The sequence below is a fragment of the Rhinoderma darwinii genome, chromosome 4, assembly GCF_050947455.1.
Source record: "Rhinoderma darwinii isolate aRhiDar2 chromosome 4, aRhiDar2.hap1, whole genome shotgun sequence".
Taxonomy (NCBI): domain Eukaryota; kingdom Metazoa; phylum Chordata; class Amphibia; order Anura; family Rhinodermatidae; genus Rhinoderma; species Rhinoderma darwinii.
In genome coordinates this window covers 281829163-281841365 of record NC_134690.1, presented here as the reverse complement: position 1 = coordinate 281841365, position 12203 = coordinate 281829163, and the positions used below count along the sequence as shown (strand labels likewise).

The following is a 12203-nucleotide window of genomic DNA, read 5'->3' as shown; positions in this document are numbered from 1 at the left end:
ATGCTCACTATAGCCCTAGATAGATTCCTTAAGGTGTGTAGTTTCGCAAATGGGGTCACTTTTGGGGGATATGCACTGTTTTGGCCCCTCAGGGGCTTTGCAAATGTGACATGGCACCCGAAAACCAATCCAGCTAAATTTGAGCTCCAAAAGCCAAATGGTGCTCTTTCCCTTTTGAGCCCTGCCGTGTGTCCAAACAACAGTTTATGGCCACATATGGAATATTGCCTTAATCGGGAGAAATTTTTTGGGGGGGTTCCACGGTTTTGGCACCACAAGACCCCTTCAAACCTGACATGGTGCCTAGAATATATTCTAATAATGAGGCCCCAAAATCCACTAGGTGCTCCTTTGCTTTTGTATCCTGTGTTTCAGTTCTTTAGGACACTAGGGCCACATTTGAGATATTTCTAAACTGCAGAATCTGGCCAATAAATATTGAGTTGCGTTTCTCAGGTAAAATTTTCTGTGTTACAGAAAAAATTAAATAAAAAGGATTTTCTGCAAAATTTAAATTTTGTAAATTTCACCTCCACTTTGCTTTAAATTCCTGTGAAATGCCTGAAGGGTTAAGAAACTTTCTAAATGCTGTTTTGAATACTTTGAGGGGTCTAGTTTTTAAAATGCACTGTTTTATATTCAGATTTTATGTGCAGATTTAAATTCAGAGAAATGCAAATTTTTTTAAATTTTCTAATTTCCTATTTTTTTTTACAAATACACACTGAATGTATCGACAAAATATTACCACTAACATAAAGTCCAATGTGTCACGAGAAAAATGTGTCTCAGAATCGCTTGGATTAATAAAGGCATTCCAAAGTTATTACCACATAAAGTGACATGTGACATTTTCTGTTATGGGTTTTCCCCATTGAATACAATGGGGAGGTAAAACCTGCAACAAATAGCAGATGTTGCGATTTTTACGTTGGAGAAGCTGCAATTCCACAAGAATCGCAACTCAGAAAAAAATAAATCTCATACTTACCCAGAACTCTCTGCTCCTGCGTCCAGCTTCCTGACTGCTGCAGAGGTCACATGGGATGAAACGTCATCCCTGGAGGCCAGATTGCAGGACCTCAAAGGGATGCGTCGCCATGGCTACGGGGTGAGTTTGATATAATTTTTTACTTAGTTTTTTTTTTTTACCTGCTATTTTCCGCAGTGGACATTCCCGCCGAAAAACTACACTACAATGTATGCTGGCAAACGCAAGAAGTCTTGCAAATAAAATGAATGAGTTGGAGATTCTAATGACTATTAGATCTACTATGATGTGGTGGGAATAACAGAAACCTGACTGGATAAGAGCCATGACTGGGTAATAAATGTAAAGGGATGCACTGTGTTTAGAAGGGATAGAAAAGATGAAAAAATAAAATAAAATGGGGAAGCATTTGTCTGTTTGTAAAATCTTAAGGGAGTCTTCTGGGACTGTGAAAGTGGTCAGGCTGGGTGTGGGAATCCGTGAGAGGGTAAGCAATGTCCAGGGGAGACACTATGTATGTCCTGGTGGGATATGAAAGGATCAGTGTTCTAGTGGGCCTCTTAGATTGCTACAGTGAGGACTGGTTGCCTTACAGGTATGAATTGTGGCCTTAGTTCAGTCCTGGATAGTACTAGATTGGGTGGAGTACTGTATGGAAGTAGACTTTGGTGAGGTCTGTAGTAAGATTACCTATTGGATGAGAGTAAGGGTATGTTCACACGCAAAGACCAAAAACGTCTGAAAATAGGGGGAAAACATCTCCTGATTTTCAGATGTTTTTGTAGCAACTCGTGTTTTTCGCGGCGTATTTTACGGCTGTTATTGGAGCTGTTTTTCAAGGGAGTCAATGAAAAACTGCTCCAAAAACGTCCCAAGAAATGACATGCACCTCTTTTTACGCGCCGTATTTTGACAGCGACGCGTAAAATTACACCTCGTGGGAACAGAACATCGTAAAACCCATTCCAAACAATGAGCAGATGTTTGTAGGCGTAATGGAGCCGTTTTTTCAGGCGTAATTCGAGGCGTAAAACGCCCGAATTACATCTGAAAACACTGCGTGTGAGCATACCCTAATACAGAACCCCTGAGATGCAGGGTACTGTAGATGATTTTGTTGGTCTGCGATTTGTCTTTTCTTAAAAGAGAAACACTCCAGTAAACCCACATAAGCATTTTAAATGCTGCCAGGGCCCATTCTGGGAGACCAATGCAATGATTTAGTACAAGTTATGTGTTTATTCACATACTGTGTTTAATCAATTTAACCATAATAAAGGCTTTTTATTGCATGGAAAAATTTGCTAATTTTGGCGCACGCCATATTTGCCCTACAATTTGAAAAGTGTCGAGGTATGAAAAGTAGCAAAGTGGTGAGAAGTGGATGTGGTTTACCTTTAGGGGACAGGGTCTACTACAAACCGACAGCTTAACTATCACTTGCACCAGAAATTGGCGCAAAACTATGCCTGCTCAGTTAGCCGTGTACATCTGTAATAAAACTAAATCAAAATGTTTAGTGTACAGTATCAGTGTATCATTTTGGCTTAGATCTGGCAGGTTTCCGTCTGGAAATATAGCGCCAAAAAAGGATGCAACTGTAAAAGAAACAAAAAAAACACACTAAAAAAATAAATAAAAGACACAAATTCTGTGTAACAGGTGCTAGGTGACAACCACTAATGTCTGCCACTGCAGTACCTATAGGGGCTTTGCCAATATGCAAAAAAATAATTACTGTTATGTAGGTTTAAACTCTCCCTTGCTTTGCATGTTCTTACTACTCTGTCAGTCTTAACCATAGAACTGGATAAGTCCCTCCTAGATAAAGAATATTTCAAACTGTGCTGCTCTTGAGTGAAGGGCTTATTCACACAAGCGTTGTATATGTCCGTGTGCTGTCCGTTAAAAAAAAAGACCGCACATGAACATATGCAATTAAATGGGGCTATTCACACATCCGTGTTTTTTCACGCAGTGTGTGTCCGTTGCGTGAAACTCACTGCATGTCCTATTTTGGCCCATTTTTGCGGACCACTTCGCCCATTGAAGTCAATGGGTGTGTGAAAAACACAGATAACACCTGGATGACATCTGTGTGCTGTCCGTATTTTTCACGCACCAGTTGCTAAAGAAATGATGAGAAAAAAAAGGAACACCGATGCCAAACTGAAAGCACACTGATAAAACACGGAACAGAAATGCATGAAATATGGTCCGTATTTTTTTGCGGTCGCAAAATGGACACACTCGTCTGAGGCTTAAGTATAGAAAGGTCATTGAAGCAAAAAAAAGAAGTCTGGAACCAGCGCTTGATAATAAAAAGAAGTCGTTTTCCAACTTTATTTGACACGCTTCAGACGTATCCCATGTCCTTACTCTTGGCCTGTTGTAAATGCTACACCATACACATTGCACTTACATCCAGTAAGTTAATCAGAGGGATACACCTACTTAACCTCCCTAGCTAATAGATAGAGGGGGTTAAAAGAAGAAACCGGTGAGAGAGAATTTGGCCTCTTTGTTCATGGAAAGCCTTGGGAAACACCCACTAAACTTAATCGTAACCTGTAAAAAAGACAGGTTTACAAGTGTCTTTTTTACAGGTTACGATTAAGTTTAGTGGGTATTTATATATAATGTATATATAACCCACATTTTTGTCAGTAACTGGAGATAAGCGCAAGGCGTAATAGACAAACAAACTTGTTAAAACTGAAATAAAAACAACCATAGTAAATCAGGACCTTTTGATTGTCAAAATATAATCTACATTGAAAATCAGAATATAGTAGCGAATACATTACAAAGATCTCTCAAATCCGAAACCGTAAGAAATGCATAATTCTATATAAATATGGAATATGTGCTGATGGATCTGAATGCAAAACTTGCAGTGAAAAATAACTATATATATATATATATATATATATATATATATATATATATATATATATATATATATATATACCCACTAATCCAACACACTAGTTTACAAAACAGAATACAAGATATGCCGTTACGTTTCCTCTAATATGGAGTACACTATAGGCTGTTGCGTTTACCAACCAGATCCTAAGTTCTTTCCAGTTCATCCACAGCAGATGTTCAAGCAAAGATACCCACCGGCTACACACAAAAATTTATTTCTCTCTCTCTCTCTTTCTTTCTCACTTTCTCTCTTTCTATCTTTTTCTCGCTCTCTTTCTCGCTCGCTCTTTCTCGCTCGCTCTCTAATATATAGATATATATACATACATACATATGCCCAAGAATCAGAGTAGGGATAAAACATTGTGATATTTTGCAGTAGTAAAAGGTACACTATGATCAAAATCACAGTGTGTGTAAATCTATGTGAATGATTATTTTGCTAGCATGTTGTCCAATCTGTAGAGATTTGGGTGTACAGTAATACTAAAAAATTCACGATATTATGTCTCAGCTATAGGTAATCAAGCAGCAAAAGGGAGGGAGGGAGAGGAAAAGAAGGAAGCAGGGAAAGGGTAATTAATGCTCTTTTTTTTCTTTTTCAGCCTGTTATTGTAGCTAATAAATTCGTTACGTTACCCCAGTTTTTTTTTAGCCAGTCGAGGATGGAGAAATTCGAGATTCTTGTGGAAGGAGTTGCAAAAATTATATGAGGCATCTAGAGGAGAAAGGGTAAATTGCAGTTAACACATTACAAGATAACTCTGATATATCATTGTTAAGATGGCAGATAACGGGGGTGTATCACGGTCATGGATAAAACGAACTTATATTTTGGATCTCTTGACAGATTCACAGACATATAGAAAGTTAGAGAATAACCACCAGCCTATTTCAGTCTCTCCTAAGGAAGATGCTAGATAAAGGACTCCTACTGGGTGTGATCACTAAGAAACAGTACGACTATATATGCTGGTTGAAAACCCAGTTATTCCCATTCTTCATGCCCTTCCTAAAACTCACAAGGGCATTGTTACTCCTACTATGCGACCTATAGTGTCTGGCCTGGGGTCTCTGATCGAGAGGCTGTCTGAGTGGCTATTTTACGTACTTTTTCATAATAAAATCTGGGACAAAAATTTCACTTGGTGTATAATGACACCATATCACAAATAAACCACCATACCTCATGAGATAGCCTCAAAGGCTCTCGACCACCGTTTACAAAAATACAGTACTTAGTGAGGATTTGTAATTTTTCATCAGGGAAGTTTTACACTTCCTGATGACCCACAATTGTTTTCAATTTAACGGCCGATTTTATCTGCAGCTCAGAGGAGTGTCAATGGGGGCGAAATTTTCACCCTCACTGGCAAACCTTGTCATGGCCTGGTAGGAGGAGTTTATGTTTTCTCCCAATAATTCTTTTTATCGTGTTCACTGGTATGGCAGATACATCGACGATCTTCTCCTCATTAGGGAGGGTGATGTGTCTGCCATACCAGAAGTCGTCAGATATATCAATTGTAATGATTGTAACCGTAGTAATACCATGAGTCGAATAAGTAAACCTATGTCCTTTTTGGACTTGGAATTAAAGGGTTATTACCAAGTTGAGTCATAATTGATTTTAAATGCATCCTATACCTAAATAAAATTCTAAATCTAGTGTTGTAAAAAATTGTTAAAAATTCCTTCCCTAACTACCTTTTTTTTTCCAACTAGATAACGCAGCTAGTGCTGGTTATCTTTTCTAAAAGGGGGTGTGCGCGGCTCGATGCTCTGCTAGTGCGTGCTCCCAACGTTGCTAGATTTAGTTCTAGCAGCATCAGGAGAACAATCGTCTCAAGCAGGCATGGTAAGCGTGGTTGAGACGACCCCCCCCCCTCTATTCCCTTTTATATAGTTTTATAGTGCCACTTTGTATTTCACGGCACCCCTGCCGCTCCTCCCTGCAAACCCCCACCACTCTTCGCTGTAACCCTTTTCCCCCCTTGCGAAAAACCACTCCCCCCCCCCCCCTCGGCACCAATGCCAACCGATAACCTACACCCCCCTCCTCGCGACAACTCTCTCCCCCTTGTGTGAACACCTACCTAGTAGGCAGGACCTGGAGCCGACCGCTGATGCATCCACTTGGGAGGTGGCCGGGCCGGCATCTAATGCGCATGCGCTTATAAACACGTTCACGAGAACACTGACATCCTCTCCTAAGGACGCAGAGGATATCATTGCGCAAGCGCGGCCACCGCTACAGGAAAGCAGTGGTGGCCGGATCGCTAGACAATGAGGAATAAACAAATATCCAATGAACAAGACTGAGGAAATCCCAGGAAAATTACATTATTTAGAAAAATAAAGGTAATTACAAAAATGTATATCTTTACATGGTTGAGCAAAACAAATCGATTTATACAGATGGGAATAACCCTTTAATTTCCAAAATAGGGAACCGATCACTTCCAAAACCTTTTGCAAAAAAATTACTGGGAACACAATGCTAACAGTAGCCATCCGAAGCACACTATTACATCAATCCCTGTCGGAAATGATTCGGGATAAAAGAAACTGCAGCCGTAATGAAAGTTTTTGTAAGGTGCAGATGATCATTAGTCAAATTCTTAGATAAAGAGGTTACAGGAATTGGACCCTTAATAGGGCGAGATCGGTAGTGCAACTCAAAACGCGCGAACCGTTGTTCAATGAAAAATCACTGGACACATCGGGCTCAGGTAAGCCTACCCTCGTTCTGCAGTACAGTAATACGTTTCCTACGATTAAAAATATAATTCAGAAATATATTCCAATCTTGTTGGAAGACGAGAGGTTGAATAAAATATTGGAGGACAGATGTAGGATTGTTTCGAGGAGGGCTCCAACTCTAGGTAATATACTATCACCTTACCTCTTTGTCTCTTCCAAGGGAAATTCCACCTGGCTGCAGCACAAGGTTTTTTTTAAAATGTGGTTCTAATCCTTGTAAAATCTGTACATCTGTTCGATCCTTCAGGAACTTTAGCAACTCTAGTCAGGATACGTCTTTTCCTATCAAAGAATATAATAAATGTAATCGTGGTCATGTCATGTACAGAATGCTGCTTAATGTACGTTGGCTGCACAACTAGAAAGTTTAAAAATTCTCAACATTTCAAATGCGGCAAATTCATTTAGTGTCTTAATCGATCTGTAAGATCAGTTAGAGCATATGCCATAGAGAAAGTTAGGAATCCAATACGGGGAGGGGAGGGGAATCATAAATATGCACTGTCTGTTGGATAGTGAGGCTTTTTGGATCGATCACTTCAAAACGGGAGCTCCCCAGTGTATAAACTTAAAGAGGAAACTTATGTTTCATTATTAGATCTGCGTCCTTCTTTTTTCCCTCTCTCTCCCTCCCTCCCTTTTTGTTTTTTGCTGCTTGATTACCTGTAGCTCAGACCTAACATGGAGACATTTTTAGTATTATGGCACACCTTAATCTCTAGAGATTGGACATTGTGCTAGCAAAATAATCATTCTTATAGATATGCACTTGCTGTGACTTTGATCATAGTGTATCTTTTACTACTACCGCAAAATATCATGATCATTTATCCCTACTCTGAATCTTGTGGCTATATATATGTATGTGTGTTTGACTCTTATATTGAGTATTGTATCTACAAGGGTTCATAGCCTGAACCCAGGAGAAGTTGCACCCACCACTGAAGCTGTGCTGCTTTTACTATTATATATATATATATATATATATATATAATATATATAATTATTTTATTTTTTGTGTAAGGGTATGCTCACACAATTCCGTTTGGAATTTTGAGGCAGATTTTGATCTGCCTGCATGCCGTTTACCGCGTTTTTCACCCACGGCCATTGAGCACCGATGGGCAAAAACGCTGCGAAATACACTTTCTCTGCCTCCCATGGATGTCAATGGGAGGTCAGAGGCATAAACGCCCGAAGATAGGGCATGTCGCTTCTTTTTTTTGTGAGACAGTTTTTCCGCTCACGGGGAAAAAAGGCTCCACCTCCCATTGAAATCAATGGGAGACATTTTCGGAAGTTTTTGGCGCGTCTATATTTATATAAATTTATGCGTTTCTTACGGTTTCGTATTTGAGAGATCTTCGTAATGTATTCGCTACTATATTCTGATTTTCAATGTAGATTATATTTTGACAATAAAAAGGTCCTGATTTACGATTGTTGTTTTTATTTCAGGTTTTAACAAGTTTGTTTGCACATAGCCCACATTTTTTTCAGTAAATGGAGATATCTATCTATCTATCTATCTATCTATCGATATATGTGGGTATATATATATATATATATACAATTTTTTTTTTTCTTCCTCTCTGATTTGACATGATTCATGTCAGGTTTACAAGAGTGTCTTTTTTACACCGGTTACGATTAAGTTTAGTGGGTGTTTCCCAAGGCTTTCCATGAACAACGAGGCGGATTCCTCTCTCACCGGTTTCTTCTTTTAACCCCCTCTATCTATTAGCTAGGGAGGTTAAGTAGGAGTATCCCTCTGATTAACTTACCGGATGTAAGTGCAATGTGTATGGTGTAGCATTTACAACAGGCCAAGAGTAAGGACGTGGGATACGTCTGAAGCGTGTAGGCTAAATGTCTTGTAACCACCCCTATTTGCAGTTGGAATTTTTAAAGGAATTAAATAAAGTTGGAAGACTACTTCTTTTTATTATCAAGCGCTGGTTCTAGACTTCCTTCTTTTGCTTCAATTACAATGTGTGCTGCCACGAGGTTCCGTGCGCATCCGATATTGACTCGACTGGATCGGTGAGCTGGAGGATTCCTCCTTTCCCATTTCCCCTACCTCTTTTATAGAAAGGTCATATTAGAAATGGCAGGCTGACTACATAAAATCTGTGTCCTATAATTTGACTTCTATTGTAGTGTGTGTGTGTGTGTGTGTGTGTGTGTGTGTTATGATAAAACACTAGGGGGGAATTTATCAACCTTTCTACACCAGTTTTCTGGTGTGCACATGTCGCAAATGGGCACAAAAGTTTGCATTGCATTTGCTACGTTTGGCCTTTTGATGCAACTTTTGTGGAAAAGGGCATGGCTTCCCAAAAGGGACGGGGCCACAGTGTAAAAAACTAATTTGTTAGAAATTATAATGGAAATCTATGCCAGCTCCTAGCTGGCATAGATTTTACTCCGTGGGGTATAGCAATGTAATGCCCTGACGCTTCTCATGGTGGAATGGATGGCGTATGGCCGAAGTCGTTGTGCTACCATTGTGGTGTACGCTCAGCCGAAAGATGCAACACATTTATTAGAGTAAGATGTGACAATTTTATTTAAAGGCGGATGGCTCTTAATAAATGTGTTTCCTATTTCTCTAACTTTCTTTAAATTAAAGAGGATCTGTCACTAGTTTGGTGATGCTCAATCTTCTAGCTAATCTAAAAGGTGCTGCCACACTAATAATGCTAATAATGCTAGTGAAAATTGTGTCCCAAAAAGTTTATTATTTTAGATGTTATGAGCTTTTTTTCTAAATATGCAGATGAGGCTATACTAGACAAGTGGGTGTCAACAGCAGCGATTCGCATGAGGTGGAGGGAAGGGGGATCACTTCAAATAGCCATAACTCGGGCTGTGGACCACCTAGAACAGTGGTTCTGGCATGTGAAAGATGAGATTCTAATCCTTCATATGGCACCAAGATAGCTGTGAAACAACCGGAGATATCGCCAGTTGAATGCACAGTCTGGAATGGAAGCTGTATACTATAAGATCACGCTGTGTTGCTGGGAAGGGAAGGGGGAGAAGCTGTATGCTGATTTGGACAGCCTCATACAGAGAACATTACACCGCCCAGAGTGACAGTCACCTCCTATTTGGCAAGTATAGCCAAATGAGCATATTTAGAAAAATTAACATAACTTTGCAAAAAATAAAAAAAATTGAAAAAAAATTAGCCTGTAGTTATCAGCATCATAGTGCCTATTCCATTAGTTAGGAGATAGGGAATTAATAAAACTAGTGACAGATCCTCTTTAAGACTGGCATATGAAATGCTATCCTTAATAAATTCCCCCTAGATCTTTCAGGCGTTCAGGAGCTGGGGATTAGGAATCTGAAATTTACCCTCGTAGAGCATTACCAGCTTTCTATTACTGTAAATAATTTGCTCTGACTCTCCTGATTTGTCTGTTTTAGGAAGTACTTGCATTCTCCAATGCAGGAGCATTTGGTCCGAGAACTCTGCATTGTGCTGTTTTTATTCCACCCAGAAATATATGAATAAGCTGACAACTTGGTGTTACCATTCCCCTTGTCATTAGGGTGTGCCCTTATGTGTTCATTCAATTCTAACTGTGTCAGAGTATGTAGGGACACACACTAATGAGAATGGGAGGGGTAACACCCTGCTTTCATGTTGTTCATACATTTCCAGGAGGGATAACAGAGGAACATTACAATGCAGAGTTCTAAGGAAAAGATGCTCCAAAATTATTGTTTAATGGGGAATGCAAATATGTAGGAAAACAGACCTGTAATTAGAAAATGACAGGTACTCTTTAATGCCTGATACAAATGAATAAAGCATAAGTAATTTTTATATATCCTGATCTAACGTTGGTTCTGTGTATTTATTTATTTATAAATTTTGTTTTTCAGATGTGACTCCTACAGAAGTCAGTAGGGTAAGCAGCTTAATTTGTTTAATTTCCAGTACATAAGTTTGTTTGGCTCATGCACAGCGGAGGAGAAGACTAAGTTCAGATCTGTATCACTCCTGCAGCTATGATCACCCTATACCTATCAGGGGCGTATCTAAAGGCTCATGGGCCCCCGATAAGTTCTGCAGCACTAGCGGCGTCGCTAAGGTCTTAAGATATCAGGGGCAATAGCCCCAAGACAAATCTCCCTCTATATATATATATATATATATATATATATATATATATATATATATGAGACCGCATATTTAGAAGACTACGACCCCTGAGGCTGGGTTCACACGACCTATTTTCAGACGTAATGGAGGCGTTTTACGCCTCGGATTACGTCTGAAAAAATGGCTCCAATACGTCGGCAAACATCTGCCCATTACTTTCAATGGGCTTTCCGATGTACTGTGCCGACGACCTGTCATTTTACGCGTCTGTCAAAAGACGGCACGTAAAATTACGGCCGTGTCAAAGAAGTGCAGGACACTTCTTGGGACGTAATTGGAGCCGTTTTTCATTAACTCTATTGAAAATCGCTCCAATCACGCCTCAAAAAATGCCTCAAAAGAAGCTCCAAATTTCATTTTCAGCTTCAAAAACGCCTGAAAATCAGAGGCTGTTTTCTCTGAAATCAGCTCCGTATTTTGAAGTTTTTTGTTAAGCGTGTGAACATACCCTAAGGGTATGTGCACACGATATCGACAATTACGGCTGAAATTACGGAGCTGTTTTCAGGAGAGAACAGCTCCTGCATTTCAGACGTAATTGCTAGTACTCGCGTTTTGCGAGGCGTCAATTACGGATGTCATTTGGAGCTGTTCTTCATTGGATTTAATGAAAAACTGCTCCAATTACGTCCCAAGAAGTGTCCTGCACTTCTTTTACGAGGCTGTTATTTTACACGTCGTAAATTAGTGTGCACTCGATATTGCAGAGTGAAAATGTGATTTTTTTTCCATAGATATGCCAATATGTATTGCCCAGCTTGTGCCACCATAACAAGACAGCGCTCTAATTATTATGCTGTGTTTCCCGGTTTTAGAACCACCCTACATGGGGCCCTAATCTTTTGCCTGGACATTTTGGCCAAAGAGGCCGTGGTTCACCTGGTTGAGGAAGTTGTCTGTAGCCCGACCATGGATCCTTCCAGACAGACGGACTAGATCTCCTGTCCCAGGGCCCAGTAGTTCATCCAGACATCTCCAGGCTGCGTCTTACAGCATGTAGACTGAGAGGGTAATCCACAGGAAAAGAGGTATCTCTGAGACGGTCATCTCTACTTTAATGTCAAGTAGGAAGCAGGTTACCTCTAAGATATATTTAAGGATCTGGAAAGCCTTTCTTTCCTTTTCAGGTATTGATATAGATCCATTAACAGATCCAGATATTCTCCTGATTTTAGACTTTCTTTAGGCAGGGCTAGACAAAGGCCTCAAGCCCAGTACGTTAAAGGTACAGGTTTCTGCCCTAAACTCCTTTTATGATTCCAGATTAGCAAAACACACCTGGATTAGAAGGTTCCTGATTGCGGCCTCCAGGATAAGACCCCAAGTAAGGTCTTCACTTCC

The 12203-nt window shown here is 39.9% G+C and overlaps 1 protein-coding gene across 1 annotated transcript in view; it reads left to right on the top strand.

Moving 5' to 3' along the window:
• PDE10A (phosphodiesterase 10A) overlaps window positions 1-12203 on the top strand; it is a 235733-nt gene that overhangs the window by 103589 nt on the left and 119941 nt on the right. The window contains exon 3 of the mRNA XM_075862555.1: window positions 10583-10608. Coding sequence (XP_075718670.1) covers window positions 10583-10608 — 26 coding nt within the window. The remainder of the gene's footprint in view (window positions 1-10582; window positions 10609-12203) is intronic.